Here is a 25,381-nt window from a genome sequence, read left to right on the forward strand (position 1 = left end):
ACAGAAATCGCGCAGAGGCTCCGCAGCAGCAGCAGCAGGAAGCCCCATTAGCTAAAGAACGGACCTCTGGAACGAATTACCGTATTTTTTGCTCTATAAGACTCACTTTTTCCCTCCTAAAAAGGGGAGATGTGTGTGTGTCTTATGGAGCGAATGCAGGCTGCGCAGCTATCACAGAAGCCAGAACAGCAAGAGGGATTGCTGCTTTCACTGCGCAGTGATCCCTCTTGCTGTTCTGGCTTCTGAGATTCAGAATATTTTTTTTCTTGTTTTCCTCCTCCAAAAACTAGGTGCGTCTTGTGGTCTGGTGCGTCTTATAGAGCGAAAAATACGATAAGTACTTAACCCGAGGTACCACTGTACCTGCATATTCTATGTACCTTACCTCAAGTTCCATTTAAGAAAAGTAATGTGTACACACACAAACACACACGCGCGCGCGCACACACATATATATAGGGTAATCAGTGGCTGCTCCCAGACACTGGAACTCCCTCCCTGGAGAAGCCAGACTCGCTCCCTCTGGGGTAAAAATAAATAAATAAACAATAGTGTCAGCTGAGTGGTTAATGCACTTAACAACCATCCACCCTGTGCAATTTGTCCAGTCCTCTTTTAAAGCAGTCCAAGTTCGTGACCATCACTGCCTCCTGAGGGAGCAAATGCCATAATTTAACTGTGCACTGCTTTTAGTCTACTTTGCAGCAAGCTGTTATGAGGTTTCACTCTGGCATCAAGAATTGCCACAGCTAAGCACAATATCCACAGGGTGGCCCCAGCCCTTCCATCAATCTCCTGTTAGGAGGGCTGTTGGCCGTTTGCAAATTTCCGCCGCCGCCCCGCGGGATTGACATGCAATTTTGCATGGAGTTTCCCTCCTCACTCAAGCTCACAATTTGGCTCTCACCATGCCTGAAAACAAGCAAACAAGAATTCCCTTCCTCCTGCCACTCAAAGAGAGTAAGCCCGCCCCCGGAAGCCTTTATTGGTAAATGCGTCTTAATCGCGTGACTTCTTCTGGCCTACCACGGCTCAAGAGAGGCCTCCCCCCCCCCCGCTGGTTGTTTTGTAGCCCTTTGACAACTGAATCGCCAGGCTTGCTGGATGTCAAGCTACAGGATCTGAGCCGCCTGAGATCGCTGGAAGGAAAGCTGCAGTCCTAACAAGGCAGACAGGCACGCCCGCTTCCTTAGGAAAAGGGCTTATTACAATTTAACAGAATCGACTGCCAAGTAAACATGCAAAAAAGAAGCAAGTCTCGCCTCTGCGTTGTTAACACACCCACCCCGCGCGCTTTTTATTGGAATGGGATCATGCTCGCTCTCTGGCCTTAAATTAGGGACGGGGAACCTGCAGCCATTCGGCAGTCTCTGGGGAGATCCCTCCCCGCTCCGGTCTGGGACAAAAGAGTTTTGCTGACGACTCACGCGACGTAACAGCGGATTAATTTGTGGAAAGTAGGTCAAGACACGGCTTTTGCGCTGATAACTCCATTTTAGTAGACTAAAACAGCGTCTGGGTACCAGATCCCGGGAGCTAATGGATGGCGGGTTGGAGCAAGCCCGCACCTAACGCAGCGGACGCTGCTTTTCCGAGTACACACGCACAGAACCCGCCACCCCACGGCTGCTAACTCGGAAGCAACTGCGACTCTGTCCAGCGGGGCCCGCGCCCAGATTAAGTGTCCACAGGCTGGCAGCTCGAGCAAATATTCTCCGTAGAGCATGCTCAGTGGAAGCAGGAAAGGGTGGGAGGCGAAACCCAGCACAACCGGAGCCTTCGCTTGTTTACTCCTTATGTCTTATCGACCACAATGGCCCTTGATTCTTAGCAAACCGCGCTTGAGATGGCAGCTTTGCAGGCGCAGCTTCGAGTTGTTGCGCCGAGCTAAGCGGTTCACCGAACCGGGCTCCTATCTGCTCTCTCTCCCGCCCCACATCCGCCCCGCCAGTCAAGTAGTATTCAGGGGGCTCCTTCTACCGTTTGAGCTGTCACCACTCTTGTCCCAAGCACACCCCAGCTGCCTCTAGCATGTACGCATGCGCCCTGGAGACCGCAATAGCTGGGGGGTTACGATCTTAAAAGTATCCGATCGCGCGTAGATACCGTCTTACTCCCCCCCCCCCCCGCGCGCGATCCCTTTCTTGCAGCTCCGCCGTTGCAACATTCCCCTGCAATCGCCCAACGTTCTAAAACAACAAAGAACGCTTCCCCACACACCCCGCCGCCTTCCCACGCTGCCGCAACGTTCGATCGAACCCCGCAACGTTCTATCCGCCGCGGCGGCTTGTTTGCAACGTTCTATTCCACCCCTCCTCCACCGCTGCCGCCGCCGCCGCCTCTTTCTTCCCCCGCCCCGGATCGTCGCAGCGTTCTATCCCCTCCCCCTCCTCCCTCTCCCTCTCCGGATTGTTGCAACGTTCCATCCGCTGCTTGCTCGCCGACGTTCCAAAGCAGGCCGCGGACGTTCGATCGGCAGCAGCAGCAGCAGCAGCTCCTCGGATCCTTTTCCGCCCTTTCCCCCTTTCTTTCAATCCGCATCCTCCGGCTCCCACGCTCTCCCGTCTCTTCCCCCCTCACGTGTCCCGGGCTCCCAGCTGGGGAAGGAGGGGAGAGAGAGAGAATCTCTCGCTCTCTTTCCTCCTCACATGACCCGAGTGTTTGTCCCCGTGATCAGCGCCTCGGCTCCCGTGTCTCCTCCGCGTCCCCTCTACCTCCATCCGGCGTGAGATTTAAACTTCGTCCCCTCCCTCCTCCCCTCCCGCCCCCTTCTCCCCCTGGTGCTGCGGGGGTCTTTCCCCCACCCCCTCTCCCTCCCCCCTCCCTTTCCCCCCCTTCCCTTCTCCCCCCATGGACATGCTGGATCCCGGCCTGGACACAGCCACCGCCTCCGCTGCATCCAGGTAAGGGGGAAAGATCTCACGACACCCCCATTTAGCAGGGCGGGGGGGGGGCTACGGCACCCAGCCTTCCTTCTCTTCTCGGGCCTAGCGAGGGTGGGGGAGGGGAGAGGGAACCAGCCATGATCCTCCTGCGGCGGTAGCAGCAGCGGCGCAGAGAGAGTGGGGGAGAACAAAATGGAGGACGAGGCAGAGCTTAGGCTCTCCGGGACGGGGGAAGTGGGACGAGGGTGGGGGGACACGGCAATTCCAGGGGACGTGACCTGGGGCTGAGAACTGGGTGTCTGGAATAAAAGGGAAAGTGTGTGTGTGTGTGGAGAGAGAGAGAGGAGAGGTTGTGATCAGGAGGACTCCGTGCCATTGTAGGGTGAGAAGCAACGGGACACCCCCCCCCAAAAAACACAACAACCCACACTCGCATACGCACCGTCCAAGATGTGAAATGCATTGTCAGGAGGGCTGGGGAAGGGGAAGATAAATCTTGGGTTTGTGTGCATTTGGAGAGGGGTGGGGGTGGGGAAAGCATTCAATGTTTTGGTGGGGGGAGGGAGAACACAAAACACTGATTGGCAGGTAAGGGCTGGGAACGGGGGCAAGTGACTCTGAGCAGGGAGGAGGCTGCCAGAGTGATCAGAAAAAGTGGGGGTGCGATTGTGGGGCTTCAAAGGAGAGGGAGTGATGGGGGTGGGGAGAGGTTGTTAAGTTGAGTGTCCAGCAGTGTGTTGTAGTGGTTAGAGACTCGGGGTTAAATCCCGATGTTGCTCTGAATGTTCTGGAGTGACACCCCCAGGCATGCTCTCACTGCCTAACCCTACATCACAGGTTTGTTAGGATTAAAATGGGGGGGGAGGAGTACAGATTGCGTTCCTCATTCTCCTCCCCCAGCTCCTTAGTGCAGGCATGGGCAATGCGTAGCCTTTGCTTGCTTTGGGCTGCAGCACCCACCATCCCCAGCGAGGGCTAATGGGACTGGGGCTGCTGGAGAGAGGGATGCTGGGAGTCCTCCATCACAGCAGCCCAGGGGTCAGATGTTCCCCAGCCTTGCCTCAGTAGAAAGGTGGAACAAAGTAAGAAAAAGGCCTGGCTGGCTTGGCAACATGGTTCCTTCACTGCGAACAGAGGACCAAACACCAGTTCATCCGTTGCTGTTTCTGGGGGTGTTGTGTGAACACCTAATGTTCATCAAGTGAGCACCTACGACATGCGGTCGTGACCACTGTGCATGGTGCAGACATTATTGGAGAACTGGGATTGGCTGCTGTGTTTCCTTGAGAAAGATACACACCTGGTGGGAAATCCAAAAATACTGCAGTGCATTGCGGTCTGTATTAGGACAACCCTCCCCAACTTGGTGACCTCCTGCGCTTGTGGGACTGCAGCTGCCATCTTCCCTGAGCGTTGACCATGCTGCCTGATGCTGATGGGAGTTGTAGTCCTAAACATCTGGAGGGGCACCAGGTTGAGGACGGCCACCCTAGGAATAGTCTTTGTTTCCTTCCGGGTTGCAGTGCTGCTTCAAGGAGGGCCGTCTACTCTGTGGCAGTTGGGCAGAACAGCCAGTGCAGAATTGTGCTATGCCTTGGCACTCCCCTCCCATGGCTCCGCTCGCTTATGGTGAGCAAAACTGGATTCTGGGTGACTAGTCAGTGAAAGTTGCATAATTTAGAAGAGAGGGGGCTTAACCATGGGTATGCCATAAATGGCTAACATAATAAATGGCTGGTAAGAGCTACTGTAGGCAGTAACATTTGTGAATCGATTTGCAAGACTGAGTTGTTTCATGGAGAAGCAAGGGCATCCTGGAATTCGCCTCCTGGGTGAATTCATTTGGGAGGGTAAAAAGGTAAAGTCCCTAGATGATTGTTGGGACTGTGTGAGGGGAGGGTTCATATGGAAAGGAGTGGTCCGCCGAATGAACCCTGGGAATCCAAGCTCTCTTCATTTCATCTGCCTAGTTTGTTGTTGCTATTGTTAAACCATTGGGAGTTGGAAATCTTTGCTGATCTACTGCACATGCAGATCAGCCTTATCTAGGGCTGCCATCATACATCCAGGTTTTTCCGGACACATCTGGGAATCAGGCTGCTGAATGGCATCTGGGCCAGCCTTTCTCAACTTGTGGGTCCCCAGATGTTGTTGAACTACAGCTCCCATCACCCCTAGCTAGCAAGGCCAGAGCTCAGGCATGATGGGAGTTGTAGTCCAACAACATCTGGGGACCCACAGGTTGAGAACCACTGATTCTGGGCGGATTTTTTGCTGAAACGGCAACATGTCCAGAAAAACCCGGATGTGTGGCAAGTAGGGTGATTATTACAGTCATACCTTGGGTTACAGATGCTTCAGGTTGCGTTTTTCGGGTTACAGACCCGCCAGAACCTGGAAGTACCGGAACAGGGTACTTCCGGGTTTTGGGGGTTGTGCATGCGCAGAAGCGCCAAATCGCAACCTGCGTGTGTGCAGACGTGCCGCTGTGGGTTGCAAACGCTGCAGGTTGCAAATGTGCATCCCACATGGATCACGTTTGCAACCCGAACTTCCACTGTATTAGTATTTTTAAATGCTTAGTAAATCCAAGAAAAGCACCAAAACATTTTTTTTGGGGGGGGATGCTCCCCCCAAAATATTCAACAACTTGTTTTAAAATTGACCTGTATAGATTGGTTGATATTCTTCACCTCCCTATTCCTGATGTAATGTGTTGATTCGCCTGATATCACCCATGACTTCTTCCCAGAGAGCTTTCCTTCAGTAGAGCTCTCTCTCTCTCTCTCTCTCTCTCTCTCTCTCTCTCTCTCTCTCTCTATGTGTAGAGTTCCCTGGACCTTTCCTTTCTTCCATCTATGCACAGGCCTTCAGCAATATTTGCTGCATTGTGTACATTCAGACAATATTTCGTTGGGGTGGGGGGAACACCGGGGAAAAGATGCACAGAGGCCGGCAGGATAACAGCTTCCTTGAGGAAAAGCGGCTTTTCTGAGTTTGTTGTTCAGGACGTTAGACTGGGCCTGGAGAGACACCTGGGCTCAGATCATCGCTCAGTCACGAAATTCACTGAGTGACCTTTGGGCCAGTCCCTTTTGGTCTACTCAATCTACCCCAAGGCATGGTGAAGAGGATAAGAGGGTGATCCATGGAACTTCATGCAAGTGAATAGTTGGGCTGCAGAAAGAGGAGCAGGGTGCTTCTTGCTCCCGTGTCAGGTGTGTGTGTGTGTGTGTGTATTTGCAGATTTGTCATTTTTGTGGTGTGTATGGCTGATGGTATGCGTACATGTATATACATACTGACTTTCAGGCTCAAAAATCACACTGTTAGCCACTCCTAGACCAGAGTGTTGGCAGATTTGTGCAGATGTTGCTCAGGCCCAGCTCCCATCACCCTTGACCGCTGGTCATGCTGGCTGAGGCTGCTGGGATTTGAGACTCCCACCATTACCTGGAGGGACCCAGGTTTGCCACCTCTGTGCCTCCTCAGCTCTTGGCGGCGGCGGAAGGTGAACAGGCAGGCAGGCATCTCTTAGACGCCGTCAACAGAGGTGAGGCCTAGCCCTGTTGGTGAGACATAAGAGAAAACGTATTAGGGGTTGCTACCCCAGATTCTTCTTCCCCTTACTTTGCCAGTACATTTTTTAAACTCCCGGAATTGATTGGGGGCATTTACCGGGGTTTAAATAAGGAGAGAGAAAGCTCCTAAGCAGGGGTGGGCTCTGTTGCGAACAGAGAGGAGCATGACTTGACGGGAGATGCCAGAGTTATCTCATGTGATTGTTGGTGATGCCAGGAGAACCATTGGAAGCTGCTTATGTAGTGTCAGGGGTGGGGAAGCCTCAGGCCTCGGTGGGGAGGGAAACTGCCTCCTTCCAGCCCTCTTCGGGATTCTCCCCAGAACGCCACCCTTCTCACGAGCCCTGCTTTGCACCCTCCGTGGGTGTTCTTACCTGGCTGGAATGGGTCCTTGGGATCCAGCAATGCCTGGAATGGCGCATAGAGAGTGGAATACATCTGAGAAGCATATTTGCTCCACACTGCCTGGCAGCAGCTCTCTCTTGGGTTCTAGGCAGGCGTTCTCTCCCCTTAAAAGTATCTGGGGAGGCCAGGGATTGAGCTTGGGACCGTTTTCATGGAGAATATGTGCTCTACCACTGACCTGTGACCTTACCCAGGGCTGTCCCTTTCCCAGAAAAGGCCATGAAAGCAAGGAGAGGGACTGCGCTTATGAGATCGAGGAGGCAGTAAAGGGAGGTGGGGATGAAGAGTCTTGCGAGTTCTAGTGCTCAGCGTATTAGGAAGGGGTTGGCCAGGTTGGGGGGGGGCTCTGGGCAAAATCTTAACCTGATGGACCCCTTTGTAAGCCCAGACGAGCATACCTGGCTGTGGCACTCTAGACATCTTGCGCCCCTGGCAGAACTGTCCAGATTGCACCCCCCTAGCCACGGACCCCCCTAGCTCTTCTTTCCACCTCTCCTCCAACCCCCGCCCCTACACCCATTCAATTCACCCTCTATTTAAAACCATTTCTTATGAGGCAATAATATTTATATTTATGGACATATTTGTAGCCAATTTTTTTGGGGGGGGATCACTTGTGTCCCTGGTGGTGGCCCACCTCACCACCCCCTAGCTACGACCCTGTACAGTGCCAGGCAGCTTCGAGCTGCAGTCCAGGGGTATCTAGAGGGTCAGTCCTGATGCAGGGCAGAAAGAGAACAATCCCTGTGGTTTGCCCCCAACATCTGGTCTCTGGGTTTCCTTGGCTAGTCAAGATGACCTTGACATCATTGTCAGCTCTGCATCAACGGTCTTCCCAGAAGTGTGTGCCAGTCACATAAGCCCAATTTTATTGAGACCTCCCGTAAGTGCCTTTCTCTCTTCTGTACTCAAGTTCCCACATCTTATCCACAGACATTGCTTCTCCTCCCGCCCCCCAATCCAGCCACCTCCCCAAACTCAGCTGCTGTCCCCACAGGAGGTGAGAATAATTAGGACCCTGTTGTCTACCAGGCAGTAATAAAACGAAGGGCTCCATCTATTTTCTGTCTGTTCTAGTCATTGTGGAATCCTCTTTTATTATAATTTTAAAAACCACCCTTGCGTCTAGTGTGCCCTACATGCTTTCAGTTGAGTATATTGGGGATGGGGAGAAGTGGAAAGGCAGGGTCCCCCAGGGGTAGGGATGGGTGACGGAATAGAGGCCCAGGTGCCATGATGTCTCAGTGAAGCTCAAATGACTCATAGAATCACAGAATTGTAGAGTTGGAAGAGGGACTCCAGGGGTCATCTAGTCCAACCCCCTGCAATGCAGGATAGTTCTGCAGGATGGCGGCTGCCAAACGTTTTCAACTCTCAGTTCCCAATAGCCCTTGCAGGCGTGGTCAGGGGTGATGGGAGTTATGGTCCAGCAACATCTGGAGAGATGCAAATTGGGGGACAGGCAAAAAGCCTGCTGGATCAGGCGAGTGGTCCAGCATCCTGCTCAGGTGGGGAAATTAGAATTAAAAAGAACTCCTGCCTTTCCTGCTGCCCATTGCGTTTATGTGGGTACACTGCAACACCTACACTGAATTCCTGGATATCATAATAGTTGGAGTTTTGGGGGCGGCAGGGCGATGCTTAGCAGCAAATCATTTCTCCAGTAGCAAAGAACCAAAATAAAAGGTTTTTGAATGAAGCAAGAAGTTCCGTATTTGAGCAGTGGATGTGTCAGTCCTCTTTATTGTCTAGATCAGCCTTTCACAACCTGTGGGTCCCCAGTTGTTGCTGAACTACAACTCTCATCACCCCTAGCTAGCAAGGCCAGAGCTCAGGGATGATGGAAGTTGTAGTCCAACAACATCTGGGGACCCACAGGTTGAGAACCGCTGCAAGCAGTAGTGCAGGAAGGTCGCAGGTTCCCTACTACTGTTTTCGCACTCCCTTCCTAGGGAGGCCCACCGCACACTTCCATCTCGAGTCTGCCGCAATGTAGACCCTTTTCGTTTCGCGAGTTGACTTTCGAAATTCCAGTGAGCGTTGGCCATGCTGACGGGGACTGATGGGAGGTGGAGTCTAGGAAAAACAACACCATGTCCCGACATTCTATGGGCACCTCCTATGGTACACCTACAACACAACCCTAAACCTAACCCTTAAGAAGGATATGGAGGTGGCATCCTCTGAAAAGCTTTTGAGCTCTTTAACCCAGCCTTTCTCCTCTGTGTTGGGCACCTTCCCTTGGCGTCTCGATGCCATTCCTGCTCTGCGCCAACGTCCTGCCGAGATACGAGCCTTATCTCCCTCTGCCAGTGCGAAGAATTAAGATAGCTAAATGCTTTGCAGCGCCTCCGTAGCTGCAAGGCCGGGCAGTGTGTGCCTTCCTTTATCCTGTCTCCGTCAAAGCAAAAAGAGGATATTAACACCGAACCCTCGTGGCAGATATCAGCGCAGGGATCTCTGGCTTTCAGGAATGCGCGGGCTGAATATCAAGCTTCCTTGTCACCAATAGTGAGCAGGAAGTGAGGCTGTGCTGCTGCCCACTCCAGGGAACGGGGCTGGGTTTCTAGGCTCTGCACAGAGAGAGATTTGCAGGGGCTGTTAAATCAGTGGGAGAAGAGCTTGGCACAGGACGTTTTAGGGGCATTCTGTTGCCCAGGCAGTGTTAAAATTCTGCGTGGAGGGCAGTGGAATTCTGGAGCAAATGAAAGTTGGTCTCGTCTGCACAGAATTCCTCTTATTTTATGCAATTCTGTTCCTTTTATTTTATGCAATTCTATTCTGCAATTGGGAATGAATGAATGAATCTTTATTTGCATCAGCCACCAGCCATAGCAATAATCAAAATGCAGTATGTACGATATACGATATCTTTATTGTCATTGTCCCATGCAGGACAATGAAATTGAAAAACTACATAAAACTACTACAAAACTACATAAAACTACTACAAAACTACATAAAACATTCAAAAACCCCTAAAAACTCTGAAACCTCATTTTAAAATACACTATACTATAGAGACCCCTTATGCTGCATTTACAGAGGATAAAGGTAAAAAGTCAATTACATAAAATGCATTTGGGGGTTTGGGTCAATAGTGAAATAATGGCTCTTATTCTAATTGCCCTGGCTAAAAACCTTGCAACCTTTGCTGTCACCTGCTCATCTGCCAAGAGAAAGGACACTGTAACAGTGGTTGGGCGACCCGGAGTAGACAATAATGGAGGGGTGATAACCTCACTCCTCAAATCTTTATAAAGAGTGCAAGCCAGAAGGACATGCACCACCGATTAAGTACTGCCATCTCCACAGGGACATAACTGTGGAATTTTTTGGAATCGTCCCCCATGTACAGCCAAAGGCATTATATTCAATCTTGCGGGAGTAAAAGCACAATTCTTGCTCCTACATTTTCCTCTGGTCCCATCTGCACGGGACATTTAAAGCAGCATCATGCAACTTTAAACAGTCACAACTTTCTCCAAAGAATCATAAGGAGGTGTCATGCATTCCCACAACCACAGAGCTAAGATTTTCAGAGTTCCCCACAAAGAGGGGTTGATTTTGGAAGAAGACTGGAAGAAATTTAAAGACTGCTTACAGAAACACTGTAAAATTAAGGAATGCTAGAAGGATGCTGGAATGAAGCTATGTGGTTTTAGTAATAATGTCATAAAGGAGTATGTAAAAATGGATTGATAACAGTTGAAAATGTAATGGCTATAATATATTAAGATAAAATATTAAGATAAAAGTAAAAAGGGTAAGGATTTGCTGAAACATCAATTGAACTAGAATACAAAAAAGGGAGGTACGAGGAGGTCAAGGAAATAAGCAAATGAAAGACAAGAAATGGAAAGACTGATTTGCTCTTTAATTGTTTTTTTATTGCTCTGTATTTTGTATGTTTTTTGTCTTTTTTATTTTTCTTTTTTACTTTTTTATTATCTTGTAATATCTTTGAAACTTTAATAAAGATTATTTTAAAAAGGGGGGGTTGATTTTTCAATTACTTTGGGATGGGTAGCTCTGTGGGGTCTCCTAAAAACACTCTGAATAAACTATGCTCCCCATATTTCTTTGGGGAAAGCCATGACTGTTCAAAGTACTATCATAGTGCTATAAAGGTATGGTATGAATGCGGACTACCGTTCTTCTGAATGAGCTTTTGGAAGGGAACAAGACCAAGAGCTTAGAGCTTTGCAGGCTTAGATTCTATCTCGGCTGACAGTTCTTTTTCTTCTCTCTCTCTCCCCCACCTCCCTTTGTGTTACAGCCACGAGAAAGGTCAAGAAGGTGAAGAGGGAGTCGAGCTGCAGGAAGGTGAGGAGGGGTCCTGGGCTGGCCCAGAAAATGCCCAGCCAACCTGCGTGAGCAAGTTGTAGCCCCCGCTCGGGGAGGGATTTCTACCGCCAGGGCACCGCCCGATAAGTAAGGCGTACGAAATGTCTGTCTGTGAACAAAGCTGAATCTCTGGCCTCCTCCTGTCTGGATCCCACGGGGGCAGTGTGTTGGCAGCTGGAACCCCAAATCTCCCCGACCCCCTGCAGACCCACACAGCCCTAGAGCCCCTCTAGCATCTTGTCCTTCACTCAGACGTGTCATGCACAAGATGTGTGACGAGGGAAAGAGGAGGGAAGCAAACCCTTTCCTGGGCTCGTCCTAGTGCATTTGTACTTCACAGAGTTTTGCTAGCAAGAAATAAAGGTCCCTGCCCCAGAGAGGTCTCAGTCGACCACCACCTTGCTGTTGTTATTTCTCTCCTCCTTTTCCTTCAAGATGTTCAGGGAAGCATACACAGAGATTCCTCTCTCCCTCCCTCTCTCTCTCTTGCACAGACAAACACACTTTTTTCATCACAACAACCCTGTGAGGTAGGTTCAGCTGAGAGGGTGGGTGGCCTGAGGTCACTTCATAGAAGTTGTATGAGCCCAGCCTGAACATATTCTTTGCTCCTTCATATTCTCCATTAACCTGACTCCTGACCTTTGGTGGATATTTAATGTTATCAAAATAGCTGTCCTTCCCACAAGGTAGTGACTGTGTGCTAAGTAGCACATTTTGCAGACAAGATGTAGGTTTCTAGAACGACGTAAATGAAAGAGAGGTTGAAACTAGTTCAGGGTTTTAAATTCCGGAGTGGCAGGTTGTATACATAAACCCACTACGTGACTGAGATCAAGAGTGTGTTGTGTGGCCTGGACTGTTGCACCCCCCCCCCCAAAAAAATCCGGTGGGTTCCCTTGTGGGAGGACACCCCAGTAACCAAGCAGAGCCGCAGTCGCCAGAGTGACACCTCCACCGAGTTCAGTTCGAAAAAGGCATCTGATTATAGCCAAGGGAATAGGCTGGTTGATGCCCACAACAGCTGATGTTATTAATATCATTATTATCAGGAATTCTGGGATAGCTCAGTCAGTAGAGCATGACTCTTAATCTCAAGGTTGGGAGTTTGAGCTCCACATTGGGAAAAAGATTCATGGGTTGGACTAAATGACCCTTGTGGTCCCATCCAAAACTGTGATTGATTTGTTGCTTACCACAAAAATTTCTCGAAGCAATGAGTACAAAATCGTACACTATAGAAGATTTAAACTGCACCAGAAAAATAAAAAGAAGGACCCACCCTACTAAATGATGAACACTGATGCAGGCTGGGATATAATTATACCCCGTGACCCCAATTATGTTTGGGTAAACAGGAACACCTTTGACACTTAAAGGTTAACCCTGATGTCACCAGGTGGGGAGCCACCACTGAGAAGGCCCATTCCAGGTCACAAATGTGCCTGTTAGCCCCCAAAAGGCTGGCAAACCCCTGCAGCAGCAACAACAACACCTGTGTCGATGAGGCTGGTGTGCCGCTAGGGAGTGGCCCAAAGCTGGCAGTAATCAATTTCCTTTCTCTCCCAGGAGACGGCACAAATGCGGATGAGCAGACTGCAGTGGCCATCGCCAGCGTCCAGCAAGCAGCCTTCACAGACCATAATATCCAGTACCAGTTCCGCACAGAGAACAATGGAGGACAGGTAGCAGAACCCTCGTCAGGGAGCTTGGCTTTTAACTGCGTGGGTACGGCGGAAGGGGTAAGAGCTTCAGGCGCAAGGGCATTGGCCCCTGGGCGGCTTCCCGCTGCCGACTGGCCAGTCGTCACATTCCGAGGAGTCACATGGTGTGGCGCTCATGGGACCGCACCATTTCATTATCGGGGGTGTTTGTGCGCGTCATTGCATGATTGAATATATTCCCCAAATGTCTAGTCGCAGCATTGCCCACATTATTGGAGTGGGGGGGTCCTTATAAAACCCGCAAGCTCCAACCGTTTATTCTCAACCCCTCCACTCCAGTTTACCCAAATCACAGACTCATAAAATTGCAGAGTTTGAAGGAACCCCAACACTCCAACCCCCTGCAATGCAGGAATCTCAACTAAAGCATCCATGACAGACAGACACCCCTTGCCTCCGTATCATGAGGACCAGAAGGCCATGATCACTTCCTCCCAAGGTTCCCAGTACTTTCAAATTCGCCAGTCAGTTCCTCCCTGTTGGTGAGGACCAGGCCCAAGACGGATGATCCCCTTGTTGCCTCTCACATTTTGGGAAATGAACGTGTCTCAGTTATATGCCTCAGTAACATTCCAAGAAGAACCGTTATGAAAGATGGGGGACAAACCCACATCACAAAAGGTGGGGACCCCCCCACACACCCCTGGTAGCTCTCAAGCAATGGTTCTACTTTCCCTGACATACTAACTTTCTGTATGCAGAATTCTGTGCTTGCTTTCACGTGAGGAAACGATTGGTCTTCTTCATTTATTATCACCCAGGAGAATCCCTGAAGGGCTTGTAGCAGTGTGTTTCTTCTCTCCTCTTGAGTAAATCTCCTCTGGCTTCCAGAGATTTTAGCAGATGTTGCCATAACCTTAAGAACTAGAAAATTGTATTTGTGTGTTGTTGTTTTTTGCTGTCGTTTAGTTTGGCCAGTGTCCAACTTACGTGTCGCAACAGAGCAAGGATTCCCACTGGAACAGCAGAACTTCCACCCCACCTCACGTGCCACACCCTCCTCAAGTCTACTCGGGAGGGCTGGGGGAAACCCAGAACAGGCTTAGGGGGCAAGGTGGTGGAAGCAGGGAGGATGTACTGTTGCACAAGTGTAAATCCTTTTGCTGGCACGATTTGTTAGTTGGATATTGACCACTGAAATACTCTGGGATGCTATATTCAGTACCGTTCTCCATCTTACTGTTTCTCCAGCTGAGGAACCTCGTTTCACACCAAGAATGGTCGCAATACAGACATGCTTTGATTTGACTTCTCTGTGGGACTGTCTTCCCCCTTGTCGAATTCTGCCGAAAGACTGACTTGTTATTTTGCTTCCTCACTGCCAGGTGACATATAGAGTCGTTCAGGTGACGGACAGTCAGCTGGATGGACAGACAGATGCGACGGGGGCAGTCAGCGTGGTCTCGACAGCAGCTTTCACCAGTGGCCAGCAAGCTGTTGCTCAGGTGAGAGAGAAGCTTTATTGGGGCCCAAAGGTGGCACCAGATGCCTTGCTTTTTAGTGATGCGTACTCCTTCCACCCAGTTCAGTCCATCAATCAAGTTGTTGCTCCAGTCAGCAGACTTCACAATAAGAGCTGTGTGTGTCAGATAGCTCATTAACATAGGGCACAGATGATCCCTTATTAACAGATAGGAGTGCTTTATTAGGTTGCTGTTCTTCTGAAAACAGTGGGTTCCTCACCTGCTGGCTGATAACCTCTGTTCTTGTGACTGCATGCCTCCATTTTGGCTACATAAGGATAACTGATGTCTGTTGAGGCCCACATTTCTTTGGGGGGAATTTGCTGAAGGTTGCATTTGAACGGGGGTGGGGAGACCAAAGTGAGCAAGTTTTCCCCCCTTTCCCTCCCTGTGCAGTGGGTTCCTGGGGGAGGAATACAGTGGTACCTCAGGTTACATACGCTTCAGGTTACAGACTCCACTAACCCAGAAATAGTACCTCGGGTTAAGAACTTTGCTTCAGGATGAGAACAGAAATTGTGCGGTGGCGGCAGGAGGCCCCATTAGCTAAAGTGGTACCTCAGGTTAAGAACAGTTTCAGGTTAAGAACGGACCTCCAGAACGAATTAAGTACTTAACCCGAGGTACCACTGTAGATCTCTCCTTTCCAGAGAGCTGAACTGATCTCTCGTGTCGTACTTCTCCTTCTCACACCCCCAAAAATCCTCCTTCTGCTTCTCCAACGTTTCCAGCTCCCTCCTCCTCAGCCCCTTGACTCCGTATGTCCTGTGTTTAGCTTTCCTGGGTGAAGATTTAACGTGACAGCCCTTATCACTTGCCTCAAATAATCGAAATTCCTTTTAACTTCTCCAGGACTGGCCTAGTTTTTATTATTTTGGAAAGATTTCCCACTCATTGACCACAAGAGGGCAGTGCAAACATGGCGCATCCCAGTGAATCCTCGTTCTGCGGCTTGTGCGTTCTCTCCTATTTGCATTAGGATATAGTTCGGCAACTGGTGGCAGGACTCAGCTACTGGTATCTCCCCAGTGCCCCAAACCAAAAAGCCTTTCCTGCACGCCTGTGTTTTTATACGGAAATCTGTAGCCACCTGCCTTGGCCCACAATGCCAAGGAATGTACTCAGTGGCTCATCAGCACTTTAAAACAGTGCAACTAGAAATTGTTAGCAGGGCTTAGTGGTAGAACATCTGCTTTGCTTTCCTGGTTCAATCCCTGGCATCTCCAGATTGGGATGAGAGAGACCATAATAATAATAAGTAATAAGCACAATAAAACATCAAACATTAAAAACTTCCCTAAACAGGGCTGCCTTCAGATGTCTTCTAAAAGTCAGATAGTTTTTTATTTCCTTGACATCTGATGGGAGGGTGTTCCACAGGGCGGGCGCCACTACCGAGAAGGCCCTCTGCCTGGTTCCCTGTAATCTCACTTCTCGCAGTGAGGGAACCGCCATAAGGCCCTCGGAGCTGGACCTCAGTGTCTGGGCTGAATGATGGGGGTGGAGACGCTCCATCAGGTATACAGTGTTACCTCAGGTTACAGACACTTCAGGTTACAGACTCCGCTAACCCAGAAATAGTACCTCGGGTTAAGAACTTTGCTTCAGGATGAGAACAGAAATTGCATGGCGGCGGGAGACCCCATTAGCTAAAGTGGTACCTCAGGTTAAGAACAGTTTCAGGTTAAGAACAGACCTCCAGAACAAATAAGTTCTTAACCCGAGGTATCACTGTACTGGGCCAAGTCAGCAGTGCTTCTGCCAGTCAGTGCAGAAATATTGAGCTACATAAACCAATAGCCGGTGTGGTATAAGGCAGCTTTCTATGGTTATAAGTTAGATCAGTGGTGTAACATGTACTTTGCATACGGAATATTCCAAAGAGCTTGTATGTATTAAGAGTAGCGGGGAGCGGGTTTCTTGTGGGGGAAGGGGTGGATTGCAACCATAGAGTATAGATGTATTTGTTCATTTTTTCATCTATGAAAGCATTTATATTATTTCATCTCATAATGCGTATATACCTCTTGGTCATAGAGAAAACATCTAAGCAGCTAACCAAAAAAAAAGACAGTTGTCTTGGCTTCCTCTTTAGCCACGCGCAACCTCTCCAGCTGGGAGAAGCTGCGCGGGGCTTTGTTTTTAGCCGTGGGGCTGGAACGGGGGAAGCCCAAGCTTCCCCCGACCCCAGCCCCCAGAACAGGCAGCTATCCGCAAGCCTTCTGAGCCCGGCAGGAACTCCCGCTGGGCTCAGAAGGCTTGCGGATAGCTGCCTGAAGCCCGGGGAGCGCAGCGGCAGTTGGCACCAACCCCTCTCGCTCTCCAGGCTTCAGCGAAAGCCTGCATTCGCTCCATAGGATGCACACACATTTCCCCTTCATTTTTGGAGGGGAAAAAGTGCGTCCTATAGAGCAAAAAATACGGTAAATGTGTTGTGAGAGGGGTGTCTGTTTTGTTCTTGTTCTTGCTTTTATTACCTGTGTGGCTGGTGTGTTTTTTCTGCGGCCTACCCTGAGATTTTCGGATGAATGGTTTTAGCTTTCTTGCATCTCTCCTTTCCAGGCTGTGATCCAGAACCCCTTCAGCAATGGCGGGAGCCCGGCCACGGACGCCGTCAGCGGCGAGGCCCGGTTTGCGTACTTCCCTGCCTCCACGGTGGGGGACGCCACAGCGGTGTCGGTGCAGACGACAGATCAGTCGCTGACGCAGGCCGGAGGTAGGGAAGTGAGAAGGGCCGAGCCACCTCTCCCCTCTTTTTTCTGGAGCGGGATCCTGAAGTGTGGTCCACAAGGGGCAATTTGCACAGGGGCCATCTCCACAGACCCAGGACCCATCCACACCATCCATTTAAAGCAGGATTGTACCACTTTTAACAGCCGTGGCTTCCCACAAAGACCCTGGTTTGTGAACGATGCTGAGAAGGTTTTAGGAGGACCCCTATTCCCTCCCAGAGCTAGAATTACCAGAATTTCACAATCCAGGGAATGTAGCTCTGAGGAAAATAGGGGTCGCCCTACAACTCCCAACACCTTTCGAGGTGGTCGTACAAGGTTTTCCCTCTCCTCACGTTATCCTTGCCGTGTCTATATTTGAAGCCATCTTCAAATATCTCAAGGGCTGTCACATGGAGGAGGGCAGGGCCCAAACCAATGGCTTCATGTTACAAGAAAGGCGATTCCGACTAAACACAGGAAGAGCTGTTCGACAGTGGAGGGATTTTAAACAGAGGTTGGATGGTCTTTTGTCATGGATGCTTTAGTTGAGATTCCTATCTACAACATAACATAACATAACATAACATAACATAACAACAACATAACATAACATAACATAACGCCTAGGGAACAGGTAAAGGTAAAGGGACCCCTGACCGTTAGGTCCAGTCGCGGACTACTCTGGGGTTGCGGCACTCATCTCGCTTTATTGGCCGAGGGAGCCGGCGTACAGTTTCCAGGTCATGTGGCCAGCATGACTGAGCCGCTTCTGGCAAACCAGAGCAGCGCACGGAAACGCTGTTTACCTTCCCGCCGGAGCGGTACCTATTTATCTACTTGCACTTTGATGTGCTTTCGAACTGCTAGGTTGGCAGGAGCAGGGACCGAGCAATGGGAGCTCGCCCCGACGCGGGGATTTGAACCGCTGACCTTCTGATTGGCAAGCCCTAGGCTCTGTGGTTTAGACCACAGTGCCACGCCTAGGGAACAACTTGCACCTTAATATCAGCAAGACAAAGGAGATGGTGTTGGACTTTCAGAGGAAGAGAGGAGAACTAGTCCCGCCGTACATTGGGGAGGGCTATGTGAAGAGAGTCTCTTCCTTTAAATTCCTAGGAATTTATCTCAGTGAAGACCTTACTTGGAAAATAAATACAACCCAGGTGGTTAAGAAAGCCCAACGGAGACTCCATCTCCTCAGAATATTGCGAAGGAATACATTTAATGATCTCCTTCTACCGGTCCACAATAGAAAGTGTCCTTCCATACTGCATCACGGGGTGGTACGCTGGTTTGACATCAACTGATAGGAAGTGCCAATAGAGGGTGGTGAATACAGCACAAGATATTATGGGCTGTCCCGTGAATCTGCTGGATGAAATAGTGGAAGAAGGTTGCCTCAGGAGAGTGAGGAAAATTCTCAGGGATGATTCAAACCCTGGTCGGCACTTTCTTGATCTCCTGCCCTCGGGCAGAAGATATAGAAGCATGATTAGTCGCACCAACAGGGTAAAGAACAGCTTCTATCCGTGGGCTGTTAGGCTGCTGAATGAAAAGATAACAACAGGGCAACTGACTTTCGGGTTTGGTGGGTATGCGTCAGTCAACAAGGGGAATTAAGACTTAAGAGAGCTGAGTGGGGGGTGCTCGTGTAATCTCACTCTATACATGTTGTACAAGTGACAATAAAGTATTTCAATTTGAATTCCTGCATTGCAGGGGGTTGGAATAAAGGACCCTCGGGGTCCCGTCCAACTCTCCGAATCTTTGACCCCGTGAGGAAGGTTAGGCCGAGAAAATGTGACTGGCCTAAGTGAGCTTCATGGCTGAGTGGGGATTCGAACCCAGATCTCCCAGGCCCTAGTCCAACACTGAACCACTACACCTTCCTTTCATTGAGATCAAGGTAGAATATACTGGGTGCTCTTCCCCTGCTCCTGTTTTCTCCTCACAACAGCCCTGTGAGGTGGGTCAGGGGAGTGAGTGGGCCAAAGGCATCCAGCACAGTTCATGTATATGTGAGTGGAGAGTTGATCCTGGCTCATCCCAGTCCTAAAATTGAAGGGTGGCTAGGGTTTCTCCGCAGCCAGCTGGCTCTCCCTCCCTCTTGCTGTTCCTTTCAAAATAGCAAGCTTAATTTCTCTTCTGTGTTGCTCCCCGTAGGCCAATTCTACGTGATGATGACCCCGCAGGACGTGCTGCAGACAGGGACGCAACGTACCATCGCCCCCCGAACCCACCCCTATTCCCCGTATGTATGGCTCCGGGAAGGGAGCAAAGAGGGAGGGTTGACGAGTCAGGAGCACGGCTGTCTAGCTCCCTGACCCCCAATGATGGCTGTTCCTGAAGGGCCAAGAAAACGGGGAGCCAGGAAGCCAAACTAAGAGAATTGGAAGCTGTGTTACGCTGAGTCAGTCCATCCAGCACAGGACTGTCTGCGCTGGGCAGGCAGTGCTTCTCAAACTGTAGTCCAGCTGTTCCTTGACTACAACTCCCATCATCCCCAGCAAGCAGGGGATGATGGGAGTTTTAGTCTACCAGCAGCCGGGGACCCAAGTTTGAGAAGCACTGCTGTCGGGTTTGGGTCAAGAGTCTCTCCCAGTCTTAACTGGAGATTCTAAGGACTGAAGCTGGGACTTTGGGATGCAGCTCTACTTAACAGACCCCAGAAAGAATGTTTGCACCCCTTTTAAAGGGCAGGGGGCGGTGCATTGTTCCCACGGCCCACACTCTGCCGATGGGAAGGGAGATTTGGGGCATTTTCCTTGCCCCTTTCATATTCGCATCCTGGCACTGCACCGCTGCTTCCGAGACGTGAGCAGGGTCTCTGTCCCCTTCCCTGTCCCCCTCCTGATTCCCCCCCCCTCCCATGCCTTTGCTTTGAAAACCTAGGAAAATGGACGGGACACGGACGCCGCGGGACGAGAGGAGACGAGCCCAGCACAATGAAGGTGCGCAGAACAGTCAAACAGCCCGAACCATCCCTTTAAAAAAATTAAAATCAAACACCACATTCAGAACGTTCTGGGATTTCTTGCCCTCTGGGGCCACAGAACCTGAGGAGAGGGTTTTTACGTGCTTGCAGGGACAGCCACACTGCCGGCAGCCTCCCCCGGAACGTTTAAAGCTTAATTTTCTGTAGCAGGGTGCTTTTAAGGGGGACGGCTCCCTGTTTTTCTTACTTCCCATCAAAGTTGTGCCTCTCCTCGCCCACGCTTCCTTAATTACCAGGGCCTGATGCTCTTCACAAGCACCCGCTAATAACTGTGGCAGATTTGAGTTAGCTCACTTCTTCATGGAGGTGCCATTCCCACCCAAACACCCCAACCAAGCTGGCGCCCTCCATAGGCTTCGGTCTACAACTTTCACCAGCCCCAACCAATATGGCCGAGGGTCAGGAATGATGGGACACAGTAGACCAGCATCATCCCCAACTCAGGGGAGATTGCTCAGGTGTTTCACCTGGCGGTGGGGAACCTAGTAGCCTGCAGCCCAGCTGTGGCTTGTGGCTTAATAATTATAATAATTTTGGATGTGTTGTAAGGTTGGATTTCAGCTGCCCCAAGGTGCACTTCCAAAGCTCTCTTCTCCTTTGAATGAGCAGATTGAGTCGGGTGATTTGCTGTGGCCCCTGATTTATTTTTATTTTGGGGGGGGGGTGGCAGTGATCCCAAAAAGGTACAGTGGTACCTTGGTTCTCAAACTCAATCCATTCCAGTAGTCTGTCCCAAAACCAAAGTGTTCCAAAACCAAGGCGCACTTTCCCATAGAAAGTAGTGCAAAATGGGTTAATCCGTTCCAGACTTTTTTAAAAAAACAACCCCTAAAACAGCAATTCAACATGAATTTTACTATCTAACGAGACCATTGATCCATAAAATGAAAGCAATAAACAATTGCAGTTACACACACAGTCAATCAGTAGCTGAACTGGGTTCTACACAGTCACAAAAAAAGCAAAATAAATAGCAAAAACAGACAAATCTCAGCGTAACACTCAGAACAGAAGCATGGCACTCAAAATGGAAACGTAACACTCAAAACGGAGCACATTCGGCTTCTGAAGAAAGTTCGCAAACCAGAACACTCCCAGGTTGCTATGTTTGGGTGCCAAGGTGTTTGAGAACCAAGGTGTTTGAGAACCAAGGTACCACTGTTTGTTTTTTAGAAAAATTCCCTTGTCTAATCCGTTCCCTGTTTTCTCTTTGCCTCCCCCTCTCTAGTTGAACGGAGGAGGCGGGACAAAATCAACAACTGGATTGTCCAGCTGTCGAAAATCATTCCAGACTGCAATACAGACAACAGCAAGACGGGGGCGGTGAGGGCAACTTCTGGGCAGGACACGAATGCCGGGAGGGTTGTTGGTTTGGGAGGAGTTGCTGGCTACTGCTGCGGGTGGCAGGCTTGGCCAATTCTTCCGAAGGAGACTGAGTTGCCTCGTTCTTCTTGGGACAGTTTATATTGGGGAAGGCTGTTCGAGGTTGGTGTAATGCCCTCTGTTCCCATCCCCCGGATGTCAGATTCTATTGCTGTGGGCAATTTTACCTGTTCTGAGCATGGCAGGGCATTTAGGAAATGTGTTCTGTGTGTTCCCACAGAGTAAAGGAGGCATTCTGTCTAAAGCCTGCGACTACATCCGTGAACTGCGCCAGACGAACCAGCACATGCAAGAGACTTTCAAAGAAGCTGAGCGGCTGCAGATGGACAACGACTTGTTACGGCAACAGGTACCTGAGCCCTCCAAACCTGCCCTCCCCAGTAACAAAGACCCATTGCTGAGATGGCCTAGCCTACTCACAGGGTTGTTGTGCTGATAAAATGGGGAACGCGATGCGCACCACCTTGACATGACCTCCTTGGAGGGGGAAAGTGGTATACAGTGGTTCTCGAACTTAATCTGTTCCGACGGTCCGTTCGAAAGCAAAGCGTTCCAAAACCAAGGTGCGCTCTCCCATAGAAAGTCATGCAAAATAAATTAATCCATTCCAGACTTTTAAAGACAACCCCGAAAACAGCAGTTTAACATGAATTTTGCTATCTAACGAGACCGTTGATCCATAAAATGAAAGCAATAAGCAGTGTACTGCAGTCACACAACCAGTCAGTCAGTAGCTGAATTGGGTTCCACACAAAAACAAAACAAAAAGAGCAGCAAAAACACAAAATAAATAGCAAAAACAGACAGACCTCAGCGTAACACTCAAAACAGAAGTGTGGCACTCAGATCAGAAGCGCAAAACTCAAAACGGAGCACGTTCGGCTTCCGAAGAAAGTTTGCAAACCAGAACACTTACTTCCAGGTTTGCAGTGTTTGGGTTCCAAGTTGTTTGAGAACCAAGGTAAAAGTAGAGGTAAAGGGACCCCTGACCCTTAGGTCCAGTCGTGACCGACTCTTGCTTTATTGGCCAAGGGAGCCGGCGTACAGCTTCCGGGTCATGTGGCCAGCATGACTAGGCTGCCTTTGGTGAACCAGAGCAGTGCACAAAAACGGCGTTTACCTTCCCGCCGGAGCGGTACCTATTTATCTACTTGCACTTTGACGTGCTTTCGAACTGCTAGGTTGGCAGGAGCAGGGACCGAGCAATGGGAGCTCACCCCGTCGTGGGGATTCGAACCACCGACCTTCTGATCAGCAAGTCCTAGGCTCTGTCGTTTAACCCACAGCGCCACCTGCATCCCTGAGAACCAAGGTACCACTGTATAAACATTTTTTTTAAAAAAAACAACACAATTACCTCTCTTATCTCTTCCCCCCGCCCCACAGATCGAGGAGCTGAAGAACGAAAACGCCCTTCTCAGAGCACAGCTGCAGCAACATGGGATCGAGATTGTGGGAGATGCCCCTGGGCAGTAGCCCCCCCAGCTGCCCACTTTGCCACTGCCTCTTTACACAGGATCTCAGCCTCCAGTTCTACTCATCCTTTTGTACAGAGAACCCCCTCTGCTCTGAACGAACGTTGCCTCCCTTCCCCTCGCGTTGGGGGTAAACCGAGGGGAGCGGCAAAAAATCCGGGGAGTGGGGGGTGGAAGAGTCTGATCAAGGGGCTCGTCAGCCCAGCCACTTCAGCCTTCTCCCCCCAATCTCACTTCCTGTTGTCTTCCCCTCCTGACTTCCTTCCTCTCCTTAGGATACGTTAAGATTAAACAGACAAAAGATGCATTTTTTTATAGTAGATTTTTAACACAGGTTAGCCAGTTTCCACTTGCCTCCCCTTTTCCCCGCTGGATCTGTGGGGTGGGGACATTTCCCCCTCCTCTGAGATGGGCTGTTTCAAAAGCTATCGGATTCTTTCTTCTGACCGTCTTGCCAGTTCAAAGCCTCCCCAAGGGCAAACCCATCGTGTTGATTTGGCCATGGGGGTGAAAAAGGAGTAGGGGTTTGGGTTTCTCAGGTTTGGCTGCTAGCCCAAGAGTGGGTGAGGTTGACTCCCCCCCCCCACGCGGTTTGGACACGATCCGCAGGTTAAGTAGACACCCCACCCCTGCCTTTGAGGTGCCCTGAAATGAATGCTCTTCAGGTGAAACTCAGTGGCAGGTTAGTTGGAATTGGACTTGCAGTCAGGCCAACGGGTTATTTTATGGAGGGATCCTCGTGCCATGAACCAGGGGGAGGCTGCAGTTCAGTTTTGCCTCTCCGGCCATGTCCACTAACTCTACCCCTCTGTTTTCCCACCACTCCAAAACTTGTAAAATAATAATGATTAAGGCACAGCGGAGTTCAGTCCTAAATCTTACTACTGTCTCCTTCCTTCCTTCCCTTCCTTTCCTTCCTTCTCTTTCTTTCCTTCCTTCTTTCCTTCTTTCTTTCTTTCTTGTAAGTAATCTCTTATTTTATTAGTTCCCAAGCGCGTTTGTATAGAGGTACGGTGTTTGTATGATAGCTGAAACCCAGGCCATTAGAAAGAGGTTTTTTTTAGTGGTGGATTGACTTGACAACAGGGTTGCTTTTGTGTGTGTTTTTTGATATTATATAATTTTTTAATTAAACTTCAGCAGTGTTTTAGATTTCAGATTAAGAAAATAATAATCAGGAGATGGAAATTTTTTTTTAAAGAAAAGAAGCAATCTCCTATATTTTGGGTTTCCTACCCCGCCCCCCTGCTTTCACACAGAATTTTTTTTAAGAAAAGAAGATAAATGGTTCCTAAAAATTATAAAATATTATTATTGTAATAGCGAGTTCCTTAGGTTTGATTTTTTTTGTTTGTTTCATTTTATATCTCTATATACCAGCCCTCCTGGAGAAAAAAAATACATATGTCCAGGATTGTAACTGGATTTGTGGTAATGTTTGTACCCAAATATCAGTCTTGCTCCAATCCTCTATGAATGTGAGGAGGAAGAGATGAAGTGAGGTTAAATCGAGGGGGTTGGGGGAAACAAATGGTATATCAAAAAAGGAAAAAAAAGTTGGCTTGCAGAGTTTGATCGTTGGAAAGTAGGAAGAAATTCTGTTTATATATAAAAGGAAAAAAGAAAAACCTGCACAGAAATAATATTGTATCAAATCATTTTGTGGTATGACGGTGTTTGTGGCTACGTGTGGGGATAGAACGAAATTGTTTGTCGGTTCCCTTTTCTTGCACCCAAAGACCCCAGTTTGACAACCAGGGGTTTTCAGCTCAGTTGCAGTAGCAACCGTGGGGTGGAGTGGGGGGCTCCCCAGAGCTTAATGTGTTGTTTATTTATTGCATTTATATCCCTCCTTTCTTCCAGGGGGAGTGCAAGGTGCTCTACATAGTTCTGCCTCTCCCTCTTCCATCCTCACAACAACCCCATGAGAGAGGGACCGGCCCAGTGTCACCCTGTGGACTTTGTGGCCGAGTTGGGACTGGAACTCGGATCTCCCAGGTCTTGGCCTAAAACACTAACCACTACACCACACTTTCTTCCAATCCCAAGGCTTCCTCCCAAGAATCTCTGAGGGGATGGCATCGCCTTCTGCCACACGAACTCTGTGCGATAGGTTAAGCCGAGAGATGGCGGCTGGCCCCTGGTCACCCACCAGATGAGATGGCTTCCCACAGTCCTAATACCTCTATGCCACATAATCATTGTGAGCCGTTGGCAAAAGACACACTCGGTCAACTAGTGCCCCCTAGACCTGCCTACAGTTATAGTTTTGGTCCATTAGGCCTTTTCCAGCTGCAGGCTCATTGAGACAAATCCCCGCAACTTCCTGTCCAGAGTTTGTGGTACCCTGTATCTCCAGCAGGAAATTACCTTAAGAACAGCCTGCTGGGTCAGGCCAGTGGCCCATAT

At 49.7% G+C, this 25,381-nt stretch overlaps 1 protein-coding gene across 2 annotated transcripts; it reads left to right on the forward strand.

Moving 5' to 3' along the window:
* The first annotated feature begins 525 nt into the window (after window positions 1-525).
* USF2 (upstream transcription factor 2, c-fos interacting) lies at window positions 526-24,631 on the forward strand. 2 transcript variants are annotated; one of them, XM_083627767.1, is made up of 10 exons: window positions 526-2,903; window positions 11,151-11,197; window positions 12,788-12,960; window positions 14,268-14,387; window positions 16,968-17,121; window positions 19,283-19,370; window positions 20,012-20,070; window positions 21,343-21,437; window positions 21,718-21,846; window positions 22,884-24,631. In XM_083627767.1, the coding sequence occupies exons 1-10, from the start codon at window positions 2,851-2,853 to the stop codon at window positions 22,971-22,973; spliced, it is 1,008 nt and encodes a 335-aa protein (XP_083483893.1). In that variant the 5' UTR covers window positions 526-2,850; the 3' UTR covers window positions 22,974-24,631. The 2 variants fall into 2 exon arrangements, with proteins under 2 accessions (XP_083483893.1, XP_083483894.1); XM_083627768.1 differs by having other exon boundaries at window positions 540-2,903; window positions 12,788-12,903.
* The last annotated feature ends 750 nt before the right edge of the window (window positions 24,632-25,381 follow it).

Source organism: Podarcis filfolensis, assembly GCF_964270895.1.
Source record: "Podarcis filfolensis genome assembly, chromosome: 8".
Taxonomy (NCBI): Eukaryota; Metazoa; Chordata; class Lepidosauria; order Squamata; family Lacertidae; genus Podarcis; species Podarcis filfolensis.

Coding starts and splice junctions, on each gene's coding strand:
- USF2 (XM_083627767.1), top strand. CDS start 2,851: ATGGACATGCTGGATCCCGGCCTGGACACAGCCACCGCCTCCGCTGCA. Junction 2,904..11,150: donor ACCGCCTCCGCTGCATCCAG/GTAAGGGGGAAA, acceptor TTTGTGTTACAG/CCACGAGAAAGGTCAAGAAG. Junction 11,198..12,787: donor GGGAGTCGAGCTGCAGGAAG/GTGAGGAGGGGT, acceptor TTTCTCTCCCAG/GAGACGGCACAAATGCGGAT.